Source organism: Phaethon lepturus, unplaced genomic scaffold, assembly GCF_000687285.1.
Source record: "Phaethon lepturus isolate BGI_N335 unplaced genomic scaffold, ASM68728v1 scaffold1392, whole genome shotgun sequence".
Classification (NCBI taxonomy): Eukaryota; Metazoa; Chordata; class Aves; order Phaethontiformes; family Phaethontidae; genus Phaethon; species Phaethon lepturus.
In genome coordinates, this window is record NW_010521042.1 from 6,759 (window position 1) to 28,146 (window position 21,388).

Below are 21,388 nucleotides of genomic sequence, written 5' to 3' on the forward strand. Positions count from 1 at the left end.
TTGTGCATACAAGCAACAGACAGTCTTTAAAGGTAAAATTCTGGATCAAAAGGGACAATCCTTTTGTCTTGTTCACATCAAAACCATATACAAGCTCACTTTACTAGATGTTAATTTTATTTTCTGCGATGCTTAGATTAATGGAGGAAAGACTGGCACAGTATTTAAGTGACACACAATAATACGTCTGAGAACCAGTGTTCTTTTTGCTAGGATAGCTTTACATGCAAGCCAAATAATTACCTCCATTTGAAGAGAAAAATGATCTGAGAGGCTATATTACTGGTTTGTCTGTTTGCTCAGTTGAAAAGATAGTTGAATGTGTGCTTCTGTGGCCGAAATTCTTGGATACTAAGAAATCCAAACTTGCTCCTAGAAGAAACTTTTGTGATTGGTGAAGGCATTATAAGAGCATACTTGGTAGTGAGGTAAAGGACTGAATAAGAGAATACAGCTGCAGCCAAATGTTCTGTTTCTCTCTTCTTGTCTCTGTTTCAGATGTCATCCCTACCAAGGAGGGTGAAATTGGAAGCCAAAGCCCTTCCATCAGAAGATGATGAACTACCTTCATTTCTTAATTCGTAAGATTACTTTTTTCCTTAGGATTTTTTTCAAGGTTTATGCTAAGCCTGAGCGATTGCATAAGATCAACACTCAGTTTCTGTGAGGTTGATTAATGCACAAAACTTCAGTTATAAAACACAAATTACTTATGCTGTTTCATGCTCACAGTGAAGATAGAGTGAAACTGAATTGCTAGTCCATGGGGTGTGTATACATCCCAGTGACCAGCTTCAGGTAAGTTTGGTAAATCATTCCAGCCATTAGCTCTGCAGCAGCACGAAAGACCTGTATTTGTTGAGTCTGCCCACTTTTTTCCTGTTCACTTCCTTTCATGTCAGAAAACACTGTCTTGCTTGTGTGTCAGAAAAGACTGGCTTGCCTATTATTTTTATTCTTCCTGTAAGCAATATTGTTCACTTATTTGTTTTTCAGGAGCTCTGAATCAGAGCAGGAAGAGGAGGAGTGGCAGCCAAAACGCAAAATCACCAAGAAACCTCGGTTGCCAAAGAAAAATGAGGCAAAACCTAAAAAAGCTGCTGTTCCACGGTCAGCTGTGGCCAGGAAAAAGGTCAAGAAGGCAGCAATAAAAGAGGAAATGGTGAGTATCTGTAAGCAAAAGACATTTAATTACTGTGGTTGGCAAGCAATGTGATGAGAATTTTTCCAGCTCTGGTTCATTTGGTTGCCTGAGACTGATCAGCTCATCTGATTCAACTGCTACTGTGAATATTCAGTATGCTTGATAAACGTGGCTTTCTTAGGTATTTAAGCGTCCCAGATCTAAGGGCCCTCCTTTAACATTATGGCCAATGATAATGGGACTTGGTTTTCCCTGGAAATCTTTCAACAAAAATGAATAAATATATCTGGTTTTCTTTCTCTAATGAAAACTAAACACTCTAATTCTGTGTTGTACCTTTGATGTCTTGTACCTTTTCACCAGCTGGGTACCACAACAAAAAGAAGGCCTGTACTTATGTTTCTTTGCATGGCTGTTCAACCCAGTAAGGATTGCAGTTTTATTATGATGAATATAAGATGCACTTCTATTGGAAGTTACGTACTTCTGTCAAAGAGTAACATCAGAGGTTGGGTCATGACAGAAGCCAGTCCTTCTAGTTCATACTAATTTTTCTGAATGTTTTGACGTGTGTGGCATATTGAGAAATACGTTCGTGGATTCTGAAGATGATCTCAGGGGAAATTCAGGAAAGAAGGTGTGTCTTGTCCAAAGTTAAACAGCATCTTAGCAGGCCAAATCACGGCTCCAGTTCCCATGCTGCACCTAACACCTTATTAGAAGAGTGCTTCCCTGCCCTGCTGTTTTGTTGAGTGGAGGCAAGGACTGTAGGTCTGTCTTCTGAAGGAGAGCTCAATTAAAGTCTTTCCAGGATAATTTTATTTGATCTTTTAAATCACAGTTCCGCTGGGTATATTTGTATCTTTTCCTCCATGGAAGATATATTTCAGGTTACTTGATTTCTGACTTGGCATTTCCTTGCCAGACAGAGATATCACTTGGGAAAATTATGTCTGATATCAAGTCTTCCTAGGTTTTAATATAAATGTTGAACCGGTTTGTAACAGTTGATGCTTAATATGGTTTTAATGCCTTTTTGGCAGGATGTATCATTGCCAATTGCTCCTGCAGAAGATAACAGAATGCAACTTCTAAAACCTAAGGAAGAATATGTAGGCACTAAGCCAAAAACTTCAAATCGAAAGCCAGAAGGGCCAGAAAAAATGGAAATAAATTCATTCCAAGGCAAAAACGTGAAGAGTTTAGAGAGTGATGAAGAACCCTCAACAAGTGTTCCTGTAGTGGGAAATGAAGTGAAACATGAGAAATCTGAGGAGGATTTTGCATTCAATGAACCACCTTTTAAAAAGATTAAGTCGACTACATGTCCTGAAGGAAAGCCAGTAAAAAATCTAGGAGGCAACAAAGTAAAAGAAGAGTTTGAAATGAACTGGGATATTGTACAGGTATGACATTTTTTCCTTTTCAGAGGTGTCAATGAAACCATTTCCTACATAATTAGCCCTTGGAATCTAATGTACAATTTGAGTCCTCTTGGCATCAGTTGGAGTGTCAGAGAGTCATTGTACTGTTAAGTAGTTGTTTAACCTCTGCTTAAATTGTCATAATACATGTATAAATATAAATGTTTGTTGGTAGCTCTTAAAAGTTCAAATTTTAACATTATTCAAATATCTGTGACTTAGGCAGTCCCTAGTATAAAGCTAGCCTGTAGCACTTTGCACATTTCTTCAGTCTCAGCACATGGGAGTTTTTTGTGGATATAGTCAACTGAAACTCCTACAGGAAGGGATGCTGAAAGATTTGAGATGTCTGTGTGCATAGTTTCAGAATTTGAGATTTGGTGTGGATCATTTTGTTGTAGAGACTATTTGAGAGTGTATATTAATTTACAGTACCATCAAGGAGGATATTGCATTCTTGGAACAACAGTGACATCAAGGGAGACATCATCTTTGTTTTTGCAGGATGTTAACTTTGAAACTGTTCAGATGAAGGCAGTTTTAGCATAGCTCCTGCTCTGGGAGGCTGGGTATCGTTATGGAAGACTTCAATATGAACAGAACGGGAATAGATTGGGTACATCCTATTAATCATCCTTAGTACTGCTTGCTTAAGAAAGGTATTAGATTTTGTTCCCAAATCTTCTAAAATTTTCCTGGAAATGCAGCTGGAGAATTTGGTCTTTATGTATTGCTGCTCTAGAAGCAGCGAATATGATTGTGCAGGACTTGTTATATTCTTAGGCTTCAGAGTAAAACCTTTGAAAGGCTTATATCAGCCATTTATGGAAATAACTGTAGCAAAGAACAAAAACTGTGTTAGGTAAAATGTTACTAAGCTAAGGTACTTACACTGTTTGTCCAGGATCCCATATAGATACACTATAACTTTATCTTTAGAAAGTCCAATTTGTGCAAAATCATGTTTAACTTTGTGAGGCTTGGTTTATCTTGAAATATTTACTAATATCATGCTGGTTTCCAGTTATTGGTGCAGTGGGATTTGCATCAGGTTTGGGTTTGTGAGTTTTCTTTGTTTTGTTTAACCATGAGCTATGTCAGTGTTGGTTTAAAAAAAAAAAAAAAAAGCTCCAAGTTTTCTGAGTTGCCATGTGCAGTTTGTTGTCTTTCTGATTCATTGTTTTAATTGCTTGGGTTTTTTTCTGTTCCCAAGAGGCATTCCTTCCTGATTTTTTTTTTATGTAGTTAAAAGTTTCTGGAAGCATTGGTTGCTGCATGTCTTTCTGAAGTACTGGGTGTGATGGCTGGATGCATGGGAAGCCTGGCATCCTGTCTTGTGGAGGACAGTAGTCCCTGCTGGCCAGTATAATACTCTAGGGGTGGTTTTGATCTTTGAGTGAGAGGCTCTTTGAAGCAATCTGTCACCTCTTTTAAATGTTTTTTTGTTTTGTTTTCCTTCTGACAGGCCTTGTCAGAAATAACAAATGTTGAACCATGGGTATGTTCAAACTTAATTCGCCTCTTTCAAGAAGAAAACACAATTCCTTTTATTGCTCGGTATCGGAAAGAACTCATCAATAATCTGGAAGCTGATGCCTTGAGAGAAGTGCAGCAAACATTGGAAGAGCTACGGTACTTAAGTTCATACAGGGTGGTATCTGGTGGGGAGGGTACGTAACAACTGGCTGCTGCTTCTGTGTCCCTGCTTTGCTATTTTGTACATACTGCAATTATAAAGGAATTCCCCAAGAAGAGGGTTCAAAAGTGAGGTAACTATGCTTGATGCCCGTTTACTTTTTACTCTAAGTAACAACAAATGTAGCATTATTAATTGCCAAAGAAAAATTAAGATCTTAATCTTTCTGCAATTTTAGTAGCTTACAGGTCCTGGAGATACCTAGCCCAATTAGATGTAAGCTGTGCACTAAGAAAAAGAATCACCAAGAATCCCTTGGCTCTCCACTTGGAACAGTGAAGCCTCTAGTGAAGAGCACTTCTGGAGGTTGTAGTGCATCAAGAGGGCAGGCTAAGCCATCATGGACCATTGCCGCAAAGCCCACTGCAGGGGTGAATGAGACTGCTCTCGCTGCTCCTTGCTTTTGGGTGGCTGTAGGTTCTTGAGATGACAAGGGCACAAACTTGCCAGCTGTTCTGTCAACATGGTGTCTTCCCCTTTGTACTCTCTGGCTATCCCCTAGCAAGAGGTTCTTTCCAAAGACAGAAGGTGGCCTGAGGTACTTCTTGTCTGAACAAGTAATTTAAATCGTAACAAAATACCTTTGCTGCCTGTGGTATGCGGTATCACAGGTATCTTACGGAAGGTCTAAGAGTTTGAAGTCTGGTACCCTGTACTTGATATTGCAAGAACTGTCTTGATATGACTTAGAACTGTAAGTACTTATCAACATGGGTTTAACTTAGGACCCTTCTATTTGGCTTCCAGGCCAGTAATCTTGCAACAACATATATAGCAGTAATGACCATCAGTATTGTTTGATGATTTTACCCAAAGCTACTACAAGATGCTTTGATTCAGTTTTGAACTAATTGGAGAAGGAGTAATAGTTAGAAACTCTCTTGGATTGTTATACTTGTTTTATTGAGGAGCAGCATGAGATACAATCTTCAGAGATTTGAGAGCTTCAGCAGTGTAATAAATAAGGTCACAATCAATAGCCTGTTTAATTCACCATGAAATGTGACTGTTAACATCAATCTCTTGCGTTTTAGTACTGTTGCAAAGAAGACGCATACAATGATACAGAAGTTGAAGAAAGAAGGGAAGTTATCTGGATGCCTTTTAACAGCATTATTAAATTGCAGAACTTTGGAAGAATTAGACCATGTGGTCAGTATACTAATCTTTCTTGGACCATCCTTAGTTTAAATGTAATCTTGCGTAACTAAATGGTGCATAATGCAAAGTACATAGCGTGACTGAAACTTTTCCTTGCTTTTTAATAACTGTATTTTTTTGTTTGTCTTAAGTCTGCACCTTATAAAACTGGGAGTAAAGGCACCAAAGCCCAGAGGGCTAAGCAGCTGGGCTTAGAACCTGCTGCGCTCTCCCTTCTGCAGAATCCTATGGAACTCAATCTCTTTTCTTACATTAGACCTAATACTAAAGGTAAGCAATGTGCTTCTGTGAGCAATAATGTCTGATTGAATGCTTGAAAATGTTTGAAAAGGGGAGTTACTTTAACTGTTTCGATGCTGCATTATGCAACTATTTCAAATTCCACAGCTCTTTTAACAGCATGTGGTAGATTTTAAACTTAATGCCATGGCTTCCAAACCTTTGCTGTCTTTTTGTGCTGTAAATCGCAGTCATTCTGGTCTTCCAGGAGCTGGAAGTCTGGAGATGTTAGAGTATAGTTGACATCTGTATTTACTGGTAAGAGAGACGGAGCTGCACCGCACACCTGCAACCACTCCATGGTTCTACTCTTACTTGAATTGTTTACTGAAGGTTCAGTGCTGATTGTACAAGGGGCTTATGCCCATACTTTTTGCTCAAGTGAATGTCACGCGTCAAAGCATATCTTAATAAAAACTGGCCTTGGTGACTGGGAGTAAGCGGGAGAGTTTTTGCTATTGAATGACAGTAGGGGTTGGAGAACACGTAATCCCTGAAATGTGAGTAGGAGCTTTAACGAGATGATTGTCACACACAGACTGCAGAATTGTGTTTCTTTGTGAATGCAGTTATAGGTGAGTCTGTAGGGGGCAATCTCTGACAATAAAATGCAAAGATTGTGCAGCCTTCTCTATGGTGATAAAATAGAGAAGTGCTTTTCTTCTGTGTCCCAACATTTATTTTTTGAATTTTAATGTAAAAGTGCTGAACCTACTGGTGAGACCAACTCTTACTCTTCCCACTTCTGTTCTTATTTTATTTAAATATTGTTTATAAAATAATCCCAACTTTGCATCAAAAATCAGTTACCAAATATTCTGACTGTTTAATTACTGCATTTTAGCATATGCCATTATTTCATACAGCAATATACTGCAACCACGTATCTGACTATTCTGGCAGAGTCTAAAGAGCCAAATGAAAATCTTTACGGTGAAAGTTAAAATAAATAACATAGGGTGCTTTCAGAAGGAATGCTATTTATTGCAGCATAAATGCTTCAATTTTTGGAATCGGTACACCTATTTTCCATTTTGTGCTAAAAATAATGTTGCTTAGGTTTATATAATGGTTATTGTTTGAAAGGCATATCAGAAACTAGATACATATATGAACTGGGTCACTTTTACCAACTTGGGAGCCAAGTTGACAACCTATATACAGTTTGAGATCAGAGTGAATTTCTGTTGAAGGGATGAGCCATTTGCTGTGCAGAGAAGTTATCATCAAATCTTAATACTCGGTTATTTTAAATTCTCAGTGGTTTTTAACTTGTACTAAAAATAAACTGAAGTAAAAACAGCAGTTCATGTTTCAAAGCCAGATATTTGAAAGTTACGGAAGTAGGCTCACCAGAAAACTTTGTTCTTCCTTGTAGTTGTATGCATGGTCCAATATTTCTTTAATGAAACAAGGATGTACTGTTTTTGCGATGGGTGCAGTTAATGCCCATATGAGTGGTGCTTGTCAAACGGGAACTTTTTGATTATTTCTTTAATCCTGATTGGTTTTGGTCTGTTCTATCTCATTCAAATTCTCTGCTAGAATTAAAACAATGTTGCCATGTACACTTCTGGTACTTCAGTGTCTCATTCATATTCAATATAATGCATGTTTTTTATAATTCCTTTAGATTTGTATTCTGATGTTACATTACTTTTGCCATACAAAACACTAACTTATAGATGTAAAGAACCAAATTCCCCAACTTCCAATTAATCCAGGCATTTAATAACACACTCTTTTTCTCACACTTATTCTTCTTTCTGGCAGGTAAGCTTAGCTTCCCCTTTTTAAAAAAAGGGCAAGCTTCTTTTTTTTTATAGTGTGTAACTCTATAGTGCAATCACAAGCAGGGTTCTAGATTCAATAAAAATAAGTTATTAGAGCTAGGCAGTTTTTTAAAGTGGTGTTAATAAAGCTCTTTTAAGATATTGGTAGTCTATTAGACAGCAGAATGAAAAATAATGTGTATTGAAGGAGACAGTTAATCCTGCATCTGCCAACTCTAATATTCTTGCTTTTTTGCTTTGAAGCATTTGTTACTGACCGTTGCTAGAAAGACGGTTGGATATATTGATTTTAAAATACAAGATGTCAGTTTTGTTTCATTACCTTCTGGTTCTGGTCCAATTCAACCACTGTGCTAAGGAGAATACAGTGACACCTTTTGCGGCCTTTTGAAGCGAGGGATGGTTCTGTGTGTTGGAAAGTTGAATGATTCTGCTTATCAGGTCTCTAGAAAAATCTTGTCTATGGAGACGTTTTTTAACTTCACTGTTTGAATAGTGTTTTTGTGGGAGAGGATGAGGGTACCCTGACCTCAGAAGTGTCACTGTGCAAACTCCTGCTACAAACCAGTGGAAATATAAAACTATTACACAGAGAAAGGACAGGATTGCTTGCAAAGATTTTAGGTGGTTTCTATATCAGTGGCAAAACATGTAAACTTGTGCTGTGATTACTCCTGTTATTACAACCTCAAAAATTATACTTAAATACCCAATTTTATTGTTGTAAAGAATTACTTTGCATCATAAATGTCAAGATGTGCTAGTATCAAAGTCCCAAAACTATTATTTTTCTCTTTTCAATGTCGCTTTGATTTATGATACTGCATTGGTCACTTCAGGCTCACTAAAAATTGTTTCAGATGTTTTGGAAAGGATGTTTAGTTAAAAAAAATTCTAATGAACTAAGGTTCTTCATTGAAAACTCTGCAAATCAGTTGGATATCTTGCATCAACTTTCTTTCAGCTTGTGTATACTTTATTAGTGCTTATGCAGTTGTGTAAAGTGATTTTTCATATTAGTTTTTTTTAAATTTATTAACTGTTTTTTCTTCTAAGGACTTTCAACTATGCAGGAAGTAGAGGCTGGAGTACAGCATATTTTAGCCGACATTTTCGCTAAAGATAAAGATACACTGGATTTTATCAGGAAATTGTAAGTTGGATTTTTTTTTATTTTCTAAATTTTCCTGGTTACATGGTAAGATTCAGTCTCCTAGCATGCAGGTGTGTAATTGTAGTGGGTTGACTCTGGATGCCAGGTGCCCACCAAACTGGTTTTATCACCCCCCACCCCCTCCCCCCCTCAGCTGGACAGGTTAGAGAAAATACAACGAAAGGCTCCTGGGTTTAGTTAAGGACAGGGAGATCACTCACTAATTACTGTCACAGGCAAAACAGACTCGACTTGGGGAAAATAAATTTTACTTTATTGCCAACCAAATCAGGGTAGGATAATGAGAAATAAAACCAAATCTTAAAACACCTTCCCCTCACCTGTCCCTTCTTCCTGGGTTCAACTTGACTCCTAATTTTCTCTACCTCCTTCCACCGAGCAGCGCAGGGGGACGGGGAACAGAGTTGCGGTCAGTTCTTCACACATTGTCTCTGCTGCTCCTTCCTCCTCAGGGGAGGACTCCTCACACTCTTCCCCTCCAGCGTGGGGTCTCTCCCACGGGAGACAGTCGTCCATGAGCTTCTACAACATGAGTCCTTCCCACAGGCTACAGGTCTTCCCCTGCTCCAGCCTGGGTCCCTACCACAGGGTCCAGTCCTTCAGGAACAGGCTGCTCCAGTGTAGGTCCCCCCCGGGATTACAGGTCCTGCCAGCAAACCTGCTCCAGCGTGGGCTCCTCTCTGCACGGCTCCACAGGTCCTGCCAGGAGCCTGCTCTGGCGTGGCTTCCCATGGGGTCACAGTGTCCTTTGGGCATCCACCTGCTCCGGCTTGGGGTCCTCCCCGGGCTGCAGGTGGAGATCTGTTCCAGCGTGGAGCTCTGTGGGCTGCAGGCTTCAGCCAGCCTCACCATGGTCTTCACCATGGGCTGCAGGGGAATCTCTGCTCCAGTGCCTGGAGCACCTCCTGCCCCTCCTTCCTCACTGATCTGGGTGTTCGCAGAGTTCTTTCTCCCTCATATTCTCACTCCTCTCTCTGGCTGCAGTTGCTGTTGTGCAGCAACTTTTACCTCTTCTTAAATACGTTATCCCAGAGGCGCTAGCACCCTCACTGATGGGCTTGGCCTTGGTCACCAACAGGTCTGTCTTGGAGCTGACTGACACTGGTGCTGTTGGACACAGGGCAAGCTTCTAGCAGCTTCTCACAGAAGCCACCCCTGTAGCTCCCCCGGTACCAAAACCTTGCCACACAAACCCATTACAGTAATTCATTATTTTAATGATGTGAAAACAGTGTTACGAAGAGATAGCATTCGGTCCATTGCTTCACTTGTGCTGGAGACATTCCTTAGCCTTTCTGCCTCTCTATCAGTGGAGGATAAATCTCCAGCATGGCATGACACTGTGACTCCCAAAGACTGTTCCAGATAGGATGTCTCCCTTTGCAGTTAGTCATCTGCAAGGGAAAGTTTTCTCTCTTTGCACTTCCTTCAAGCTATGACTTTCCAGAGGTGCATCCAATATTTATTATTGACTTGTAATTGCTCCAATATTTACTGCTTGACACCAGTCAGTGAAATTAACATGCAGTGATGGTAGATTTTTGGCATTGGAAGTCAATCAGGTAAGCAAATGTAACTGTTTTTAAAGCAAGAGTTACTAATCCTTTGACTGTGTTAGCTGACTTTAAGGTTTCTTACATTACCTAATGACTTCAAGGTTTTTTGTCATGTCGAGGAGGTTGATGTGACAGAGTAATAGTTACTTGTTATTTTTTCTTCTGCTGTGTACCATGTGGGACAGAACAGGGTTATCAAAGAACAGATATCTTCATAGGAACTTTCAGTGTTGGTTTGAATCTGCTCAGTTCCATTCAGTTGACACTAGTTTGCTTTTTATTGTGAGTAATGGCCAACTTCATCAGAAGGCTAGGGTGCAGCAATGTGATAATTTCAGTGATGGGGTGGTTTTGTAAAGGATATGCTGTTACTACCAGACTATCACTTTCATTCTTTTGACCGCTAGAAGCTCCTTAATTGGATACACAGTGCTCTACAGATATATCCTGTTGATCTAAAGTGTGTTGTTTGTATAATAAACATGAGGAGCATTCAGGAACATTTCTGTTTGGGATCCCTGTTACTCCTAAAAATAATGAGAAGTTTTATAGGTGTTACGTGCTTAAAGCAAGAAATTGATTCTGAGGCTGGGTAGATTCAAGAGAGATGTTGCATTTCTATAGAATAGATAACTGCTATAATTTTTTGTAACTTCACAAAACCTGTTGTGTGAAGTTGAATCAATGACTGAGCAAACTGAAATGCAGATGGTGGCTTTTGATTATCTGTTCCCTTCGGGAGAAGGGCTGTGTTCAGCTTTTTCTGAGGTCTACTTGAATTTATTCCCTTGGTATGTTCCAGTCAGTATGTGTTATGTCAGTCTCAGCATTAAGGTACATAATACAGTTCTGCAGGTAATTGGAGTTAATGTAACTTGTAATTGGGCAGACTCCAAAATTCATTTTTATTTAACGCAAGCAGTAATGACTTGTTACAAGCTTCACGCTAAAATACCTTACTAACATTTATTTCTTTCATTCAGATGTCAGCAAAGGTACATTTGTCTCCAGTCAGCCTTGGCAAAAGTGTCGTCCAAAAGTGGAAACGAAAAAGATATCGATAAATTCCAACTGTACCATGAGTTTTCTTGTAATATAAAGAACATTCAGCATCATCAGGTACACCTACAAACTTGTGTGTTTTTTTTGTTTTGTTTTTTTTTTAGAATTTTAACTATAGCAAAGGTGACTTTGCTTTTGAATTTTGTGGCTTAAAAGTGATTCTAAAGATACTTGATTTTGCTTTTCAGGTATCAAAGGTAATAGACTTTGAAATTCTTGAAATGCAGGACTAAGCTGTTAATCTGTCTTAGGAAACTGAGCAGAGGCCTGCTTATTCAGTATGTCCAGTGTCTAATGAATTCTTATTAAACAAATATTTATAATTAGAGATTTCAATACTGGTGTGATTTTATTTTCAGTGTGTGTCATGCCCTCCTTTCCTTCCCCCAGTGACAAGTGTGCGGCAGGTGTTATCAGGAGGGGGATAAAGGGATAAAGACTAAGTGATAATTTATTGTCTGTAGGGGTGTAGTCAAGGAAGCTGCTTGGTTAGAGTGTAAGTATTTGAAACAAACTTGGATAAACTTACTCTTTGTTTCTTTTGGATGTTTGCTGCAGCACTGAGTCATTTGACACTAAACTTGTCAGGTGAAACTGGTGGGAAGTATTAGGGAAGGATCCAGAAAATTGAAATGGAAGGTGACCTACAAAAGCAGCACTTGTCAGCAGCAACTTCATGTAGAAGTTGAACAATCAAAATAGAAAGTCTCAGGGGAATGTCCCATGCACCCCATCAAAAATGGGTTTGTTTTGTAAGTCATCAGTATTCCCTTCTGTGAAGCATCTTTGGTTATCCTAAGCCCTAAGTCTAGGCCTATGTGACTAGAAAAAGAAATAAGGGACAAAGCAAATTTACCAGCTGATCAGAAACTGATGACTTGATAGCTAGGCTTCCCCGTTACTGAAGTTCAAAGGTTAAAATGTGATGCACTCAATGGAACTGTCAAGACCTTTACCCTGATTCATTACTAATCACCAAGTGAATTGTCTCTTATTTTGGTCATAATTCCTTAGCTTAAAAAAACAAAACAAAACAAACCCAACAAAAACGAAACAAAACAAACAAATAAAACCAAAAAAACCCTCAACAAACCAAAACCCCAAAATGAAACTACAAAAAACACACAGAGAAGGCCCTCTTAGCTGCTTCCAACCAGAAATGTCCCTTTCCTTTAGAAGGCTGCCTTATTTTACTGCAGAAACCTTTTCCTTTTATATCTATGATACACTCTCTTTTTCTCTTTGCTTGCTTTTTTAACACAGTGTGATGTTTTGAATTAATAAAGGATTTTCTTGCATGTGTTGAAATGAGTGTATTACAAAAAATATTTCACAACATGTATGCGCTAATTTTAAGCCCTCCCTGCCAACTCCTAGTATGGATGGTGTTAGGTGAAAGACTAACTTAGTACAGGTGCTTTTAATAGACAGGTCTTCTGTACATGTTTGAAGAGGTACCGGTAGTTGTTCTCTTTGTACTAGGTATGAACATTTAATGTATTTATAGCAGTAATGATTTGGTGAAAACTTGCTTCTAGAGAGTCTGGTAAAGTCAATAGAGCAAGCTAAGACTGCTGTGGTGACATATCACAAAGATTTGTAGAATCATCAGGAAATTAAATTTTGTGCTGTATGGGGGTTTTTTTGGGTGCTTTACTGTTGAATGAATACTTTGGCTGTCATTTCCTGCACTGAGAGTGTTGAATACTGAGATACACAACATGTATTGGGTGTTTTCAGGGATAATATACTACTTGTTCGAGGCATACTTTTTTTTTTCCTGTTCTACATGAGGAAAACTGTTGCTCAGATAGAGCCAGGGCTAGAAAACAGATTTCCCAAACCTGGTCAGTACTCTGACCTTGTTGCTGCGCTATGTCTTATCCAGGATGTGTCCTTAGTTTGTCTATTTGATGTTAAGATTAGTATCTGTTTCGGTTTTATTTCTCTTCGTGTGTGTCACTAACCTTAATGCCTCTTTCTTTTCCCATTCTGGCTCTCCAGTGAAGTAATAACTGCTGTTCTTGCAGCTGGTAGTCCTGTAATCACGGGAAATTTTTGCGCTATTATGTGTTGTCTTTCAAATGTGTACTACTGCTATTGCCTATTCTAACACATTGAATATTTCTCTATTATGAATCTTGAAGATCTGAGTTGTTTGTACTTCACTGAGGTTTCAGTGCCCAAGGTATGTCAGGGCTCTTTTCTTATAGTCGGGTAAAGAATGCATTTTATGAACATCCCCAACATGTGCAGTTTGCAGAGTTCTCTGTTCTGTAAAAATACTGTATCTTCTCATTTTTGTTGATTTTTGGTTCTTTGTTAGTTTTCAAGTTCCTTCCTTTGTCTCCCTTTTGTGTTTTGATGATGAAAAGAAAAAGTGTTTTCTTTATCTGCCATTTCCTCCTTAAGCTTAAACCCTAGTATTGTACTTCCAAAAGTCTTTCTCATAACCTTCAATTTCTTTATTACCCTGCTGATGCAAATAACCATTTTTTTCTCTTTTGTTTTCTTGGGTGTTGTGATTTAACCTCAATCGGTAACCAAGCACTACACAGCAGCTTGCTCACCCTCTCCCACCCTGATGGGGTGGAGAGAATCAGAAAGTAAAGAAGCTTGTGGGTTGAGATAATAACAGATTACTCACTGAAATAAAATAAAAATGTAATTGAAATAAATGTAATCGAAATAAAAAAAAAGGTAATGAAAAGGAAAAAAAACCAAGAAGAGAGGAGCAAAACCCAGGAAAAACAAATGATGCAGCTGCTCACCACCCACTGACTGACATCCAACCAGTCCCCGAGCAGTGATTGCTGCCCCCCCCAGCCAGCTGACCACCCAGCCAACTCCCCCCAGTTTATATACTGAGCATGCTGGCAGGGAATATCCCGTCAGCTGTCCTGGCTGTGCCCCCTCCCAGCTGTGCACCTCCTCACTGGCAGAGCATGGGAAGCTGAAAAGTACTTGGCCTTAGTGTAATCACTGCTTAGCAATAGCTAAAACGTGAGTGTGTTACCACATTATTCTCATGGTAAATCCAAAACACAGCACTATACCACCTACTAGGAGGAAAATTAACTATCCCAACTGAAACCAAGACAGCATTATAACTGTTCCTTTTAATACCTAGAAGTCTTTAGTTTTTCCTTCAGCTAAGGCTTTGAAGAAATACTTCTCTTCTACATTGAGAAAGCTGGTTGAATATGTGTTCTTGAATGTGCTTTGGGAGAGGCGTAGATGCCTTTAAGTGAAGAAATTTGCTGATTTGGTTCAGGGTTTTTAGAAGAAGCTTATACCTAAAAAAGATACAGGGAAACCTGAAACTCGGAGGGATTTATTAACATTTACTAATCTTCCAGGACTGCGGGTTAAATAGCTGTGTGTGAAGAACACTTCCAAAATTCACTGTTGGCAAGATCTCAACTGTGCACAGACAAGTGTTCTCAGTGTATTGAGCTAGAGGCAAAAGTAGAAGTCAGCTTAAGTCACCTCTTTGCAGAGTTGCAAATAAAGGATTCCATAAAATACTGCACTGAAACTGGTCATCACCTGACTGTGGAGTGCTAGTCTTAAAGGTCAGTGTACCACCCCAACTCTGCTCTAGCTTACATGTAAGTAAAGGGGACGGGCAGTAGACTAGCATGTTACCTAGAAGAGAATAAGCTGTGTCTTTATGACCAAAGCATTTGTAGCCATGAATGTGCTTTGCAGCGTGTATTACAATGAGGTACACTGGTGTGCAGTAATCTGCAGCTTGGTTCTGTGGCTGTTGTTGCACACGGTGTAGTTCTGGGTTACTTCTTGTGCCATTGTCATTTGGTGTGTTGACATGTGCCACGAAATAATCAGGACTGGTGTGGAGTCGGGTTGTTTGAAAAAGTTAAAATACTGAACCCGAAATAAGAAAAGGAAACTTACTTGTTTAAAAAACCTGATTCCAGATTTTGACATGATCAGATGGCTACCTGTGGGTGTTTCCAGCTGGAACATTTGCTGTCAGGAGTCTCAGCCACAGTTCCTCCCTTTGGCAGCAAGAATAACCTGACTGGACTCTTAGGGTGTAGTTGGGTAACCATACCAACACTGTCATAACTAAGGAAAAAAGAAAATCTTTCAAGAGTTGATTTGCATTTTTGACTAATTGTCAACAGTTCAGTGTTTGTGTATGTCTTGGGGTTCCTTGCCTCTATTTGGAGATGACTGAATTGGTGGGAGGAAGAGCATTCACGAATAAAGTGTAATTTTTGAGGCAAGTGCTCTATTTTCAGTCTCATACTTAAAAAGGAATTGGAAATTAAAGTCTTTGGCAAAATATACAAAACTTACTGAGTCTAAGTAAATCTGGAACATGAGTGCTGTGCAATGTGAAGGATGTTCTATTTTTCTGATAAAGAGAATAAGGTTTGATAAATCTCCTGACTAGATCGAGTTATTGTTCTTGCTTTCTCTTAAAAACGTATGTTATTTTTATTAACCTTTCTGCTAGATCTGTTCCAGTCTTGCATAAAACCAGTCTTTTTCTCAGAACTAAAAGTTTACTTTGTGTCTAGAAGAGTTGTATTTGAACCTGTTAATTAAAAAACCCCAAAACATACCCACCTTTATTATCATAAGGGGAGAAATTGAGTAATTACTTTCTTAATTGAGCTTTTCCCAGTTGATAATTCTTCTCTGAACATATGAACATAGTGTCAGTTAAAACAGGATAGGCAGATTGTTTAAGAATGAAAATGTAAAAAACACTAGTGATTGCCATACAGCTGGTTTAAGTTCAGGTGACTGACACATTCTGCAGACAGAGTGCCAGGAAACAAAATATGATGCAAATATTGACCCCGGTAACAGCATGCTGAATGGCGACACTATAATTCTTTCAAATGAATTCTCTGTCATGAGCATCATTTTCATTTCATTTTAGCTTGACATTTAACTTTCTTTTTAAAAAAAACATAAAATCAGAATAAACATGAATGCATTTATTTGTTAAAATGTGTCTTTCTAATGTCTACATGAAAACATTTGCTTTGGCAGTCAAGGTACTAGATGCTATAATATTTCACATGCAATCTTTATTATTAGCTTTGTTGTTCAATGATATGTCAGGCCTGGTATGTCACGGGAGCAGTAAGGCTGAGGAATATAAATTGGTACTATGTCCTGGAGTCATTTTAAACTGTTGTATTTAACATATGTGACATGTCTGAGTTAGCTAGTGATTGAATTAAAGTTCATGATTGACACAGAATGCTCTGTTGTGACAGTGCTCAGGGCCTGCTACATACAGCAACATGTGTAGTCATACAGGAATGTCAACTTCCAGCAGGTTTTTTTATTTTTGCGCCTTAAAGTATTTTGGAAGGGAAAATGAAATCTAAAAACGTGTGGTTTTTGTAACTGCTTCTAATTGTTGTTCTGTTTTTAAAATCCCTTGACCAGTGAGAGTTCTTAATAAGTACTGTAAGGCTTGCTTCAGATGAACACTCGTCATCTTCGTAGAGAGGTTAGACTGGTAGATACCCCACCAGCATCCTCTAGGATGCACCACTCGTGTTGTGATCCTGATATTAAATGTAGAGCCACAGACTTCCATTTAAAGGAGAAGTCTGTGTGCAGATTGCATGTATTTATCCAGATTTAGCTTTAGATCATGAATATGCAGTTGTGTACACAAGACTTTGCCAGAAATATGTGCATACATTTTAAGGTCAGAGCGTTAATATTAACATAATGAGTGTATCTACAATATTTTCAGCTATTTATGAACTAGGTGTGAATAACTAAAAATTTATCCTCTTTCAAATTAGGCTGATTACCTTTGTGTCACAAGTTCCGATTCATAATTAATTTTACATTTGGATTGATTTTGGGAAGCAAAATGAAGCCTGAAGATACTTTTTCCCTTTCCGATAGCTAGTTCTGATTGGAATCACTTTTCAATGAATTTCTTGAGTTTTACTTTGAGTTATTAAACAAGGTTATTCCACCAACTAAATTCATGCAGACTTGTATTACAAGTGTGTTTAAGATAACTGGATCTTGAGATTGCAGACTCTTGGAAAAAATGTATGATTTGTTATGCCACAGCATGATTTAATCTGTGTCTAAATTGTGGATGTTATCTGTACATGCTAGTATTTTTGTGAACTGATTTACTGTACCACCATCATGATTTGCTACAGAATGTCAAGCAAGTGCATACACAAATGTTGATAAGTTTATCTTTTGGATATTTTGTGTGTCATCTGTCTCTGCCATTTATGTTTGCACTCAGATTCTGGCCATTAACCGAGGGGAAAATCTGAAGATCCTGACAGTGAAGGTCAACATTCCTGACGGGGTGAAGAATGAATTCTGTTGGTGGTGTGTCAATGAAAGGTCTGCATGGATACATATTCTTACAGAAATCTTTTTTCTATAGACAGCTGTATACTGAAATGAACGTCACAGGTCTTGTTACATTAAGAGAAAATTTAAACGAATACTTAATAGATTAGATGAAATTAGCAAATGGATAATTCTTATTCTGTCTTTCCAACTGCTGTAGCATTATGCTGAAAAGATCATGCTTTTGGCTGTATTTGGGGAGTTCTCACACTATTCTTCAAGCAATTGTTTTTTTTTAAATTTGGTTTAAAGAATCTTTTAACAAAAGATTCTTTTCTTTCTTACTGATTTGCTCTTACAGGTTGCTTTTTTTAAGCCTGTAGTGACACGTTTAGTGTCGCATAATTTTAAGTTCGGGGTTTTTTTTCAAAAGTTTAGGTTAAATACATGTTGTTTTATGAAATAGCGTGCTCAGTCTTTTTCTTGGACACTGCACCTTGATGTCCTCTGTCAGAGATTATTGTGGTCCAAACTGTGCATCTTCCTTGCACATATAAAAGACAAGTTTCTTTTCCTCTATAGGAAAATATGTGAGATATTGGGCATTGTTCTGAGGATGCCTTAAACTCCAGCCTTTGCATCCTAAAATTGAATAACAAAAAGGAAGAAAAAAGATAGGAAATAAATGCTTTTTTTTTTTTAATGTTTAAAGTTGTATACTGTGATACTACTTTAGCATGTATTTTTCTTCCTTGCATCTGAGAAGAAGATGCGGTAAATATGTTCCTTTTTGCTGTAAAAATACAATAGTTCTGTTTCCAATACAGAAGCCTCTGAAAGAGTTAAAATACTGTTTGGCCAGATGACATAATATGATGTAGGACTAATAGTAAGTAACTTTTTTCCCAGGATTTATAAACACACCTAAGTTTCATTCTAATTTTAATACCTGTAATGGAATTTCTGTTCTTCCCCCCAAGTTGTATATTCTGTAGGCAGAACATACCTGTCAGTTTTGCTTTTCCTGCATCTATGACAGAATTTGGAAGCACTGTGAGCCACAGATAATGGAACAGCTTGTCACTGCTATGCAAATGAAAGTGGGGTGTAAATTGAGATTTTTTGGTTGATTACACTTTTGTGAGTCATCCTGAGATAAAAAGAATATTGACCTTGGAAACAGAACTACTTATTAATACTTAGCATTCATGAAGCTATATGTGCTTATGACTTTAAGGCCAACTTCACCACCATCAGAAAACTTCAGAAGGAATGATTTTAGTAGATCTTACTGCATTAACATCTAGGACAGATTCTGATCTTCCTCATTAGATTGACAAGTGTGTTATCAAATTGACAGATAGTAAATCTATATTCTTTCCTGAAAGCTTGGAAATGACTGCCCAAGGGTGGGAGTTGCATTACTTTCATTTCATCAATTTACTGGTGAGAGCAAAAGGTTAAGAACTTTTGTCTGAGACAAGGATTTCAAAACTTTTCAAATGTATTAACTAATTTACTGAAGGTCACACACAAAATCAGTTGCAGAACTGGAAATGCCATTTTCTTACAGTGTTTGGCCAGTATTCTAGCCACAAAACAGTGTCACCTACTGCCTATTGAATTGGCAGCAAATATGCTGACCTTTATGTGTTCTTCTGAGGCGAATTTTTTAGCATTAAATGCCCTTGCAGTGGATAGTGGATATGGAAGACTGGAGTTCTTCATTATTGCGTTGAATTCCATCTAGACGCTCTCTAAGATGACAATATTTTCTTTGATAAGGTCTCCCCTAAGCCTTCTTTTCTCAAGGCTGAAGAAACCTGGTTCTCAGCCGTTCTTCACATGTCAGGCTTCCTAGTCCTTTGGTCATCTTTATGGCCCTTCTCTGGACCCTCTTCAGCCTGTCCACATCTTTTTTTTGTATGGCAGGGACCAAAACTGAACACAGTATTCCAGGTGTGGCCTGACAAGTGCTGAGTAGAGTGGTGTAATGACTTCATTACCTCTGCTGGTGATGCCCTTGTTGATGCAACCCAGCATCCTGTTGGCTTTCTTTGCTGCAGCAACAAACTGTGCACTCATATTGAGCTTGTTGTCTACCAGGACCCCCAGGTCCCTTTCCACAGAGCTGCTCCCCAGCCGGGTAGATCCCAGCCTGTGCTGCATTCCTGGATTATGTTTTCTCAGGTGCAAGACCTTACATTGGTCTTTGTTGAACTTCATAAGGTTGTTGTTAGCCCACTCTTCCAGCCTACCCGGGTCTTCCTGCAGGATGGCTCTCCCTTCTGAAGTGTGTGCTTCCCCATTCTTTTTGGTGTCACTAGCAAATTTCATGAGGGTACATGTGATCCCATCATCCAGTTGACTTATGAAGATATTAAACAGCATTGGGACCAAAATCGATCCCTGGGGGACCCCACTTGTGACAGGTTGCCATTTTGAAAAGGAGCTATGTACCGTGTGGCCAGTTCCCCACCCACTGCACAGACCACTTGTCTAGGCCGTAACACATGAGTCTCTCTAGGAGACTGGGGGAAACTTTATCGAAAGCGTTGGAGAAATCCAGGTAGACTATGTCTGCTGCTCACCTTACATTGATGAGCAGGTTACTTTGTCATAGAAGGTGATCAGGTTTGTCAAGCACAACTTGCCCTTGGTGAATCTGTGCTGGCTTTTCCTAATCCCGTGCTTCATTTGACTTGTGCAGCCCCCAGCAGGATTGGTTCCATAACTTTCTCAGGGACTGAAGAAAGACTGATGGGCCTATAATTTCTTGGATCCTCCTCTAAGCCCTTTTTGTAGATGGCAGTGACATGAGCCTTCTTCCAGTCTTCTGGGGTGGCACGCGATCTCTGTGACTTCTCAAAGATTATGGAGAACAGCCTTGAAATGATATCAGGCAGCTCTCTTAACACCCTTGGGGCCCATTGATCAATGTAGGGGTCAAGCTCCTGTAATAGTTCACGTACCAACTTTCCTTTGATGATGGTGGGCCTGTGTTTGCATTGGCTTGGATTTTTGTGCCCAAGGCCTGGGGCCCAACAGTGCTGGTAAAGACAGAGGCGAAGGAAGTGTTGAGAACCTCTGCCTTTTCAGCGTCACTGGTGACTAATTCACCTCTCCTGTTTAACAGTGGGCCAGTATTTTCATTCTGTTTCTGCTTGTTGTTTATGTACCTGAAGAACCCTTTCCTGTAGTTTTTGACATCTCTGGCCAATTTCTATTCTTTTGCTTTTCTAACTGCATCTCTGCACTCCCTGGCAATGCCCTTGTTCTGAATGGGTATTTGTCTTTTTTTCTATCTCTGGTACACTTCTCTTTTGGTTTTTGAGCAAACTCAGAAGCTCACAGTTAAGCCACGGAGGCCTCTTGCTCTGCCTCCTTCCCTTACCTTTCAAGGGGATGAACTGTTTTTGTGCTTTGAGGAGAGCGTTCCTGAAAAACTCCCAGGACTCCCTAGCTCCTTTGCCCTCCAGGGAAGCTTCCCATGGAATCCCTCCCAACTGAGTGAGCTGAAGTTTGCTGTTTGTCAAACACTGACCTTTTGTCAATCTTATTTTCGGTTTCCAGATAAAATATTCATATCCTGTGTAAAGTCCATGGTACAGGCCTTGAATGAATGCTTTGTGTGTGGTTACCAACTTGGTACAAGTTTCATATAACATCTTTGAGGAAAACAAAGCTCTGCCTTTTGTGCTTCAGGTCTAAAAGCCTAGCTGTGCTCTTCCTAGAACAGTTGTTAATTAATACTAGGGGTTCTTCACATGGGCTA

At 39.0% G+C, this 21,388-nt stretch overlaps 1 protein-coding gene across 1 annotated transcript in view; it reads left to right on the top strand.

Moving 5' to 3' along the window:
• The first annotated feature begins 498 nt into the window (after window positions 1-498).
• The window catches only part of SRBD1 (S1 RNA binding domain 1), a 124,134-nt gene continuing 103,244 nt past the window's right edge, over window positions 499-21,388 (top strand). Inside the window, exons 1-9 of the mRNA XM_010297579.1 lie at window positions 499-581; window positions 997-1,162; window positions 2,188-2,550; window positions 4,034-4,200; window positions 5,299-5,416; window positions 5,557-5,695; window positions 8,554-8,650; window positions 11,211-11,346; window positions 17,561-17,664. Coding sequence (XP_010295881.1) covers window positions 499-581; window positions 997-1,162; window positions 2,188-2,550; window positions 4,034-4,200; window positions 5,299-5,416; window positions 5,557-5,695; window positions 8,554-8,650; window positions 11,211-11,346; window positions 17,561-17,664 — 1,373 coding nt within the window. The remainder of the gene's footprint in view (window positions 582-996; window positions 1,163-2,187; window positions 2,551-4,033; window positions 4,201-5,298; window positions 5,417-5,556; window positions 5,696-8,553; window positions 8,651-11,210; window positions 11,347-17,560; window positions 17,665-21,388) is intronic.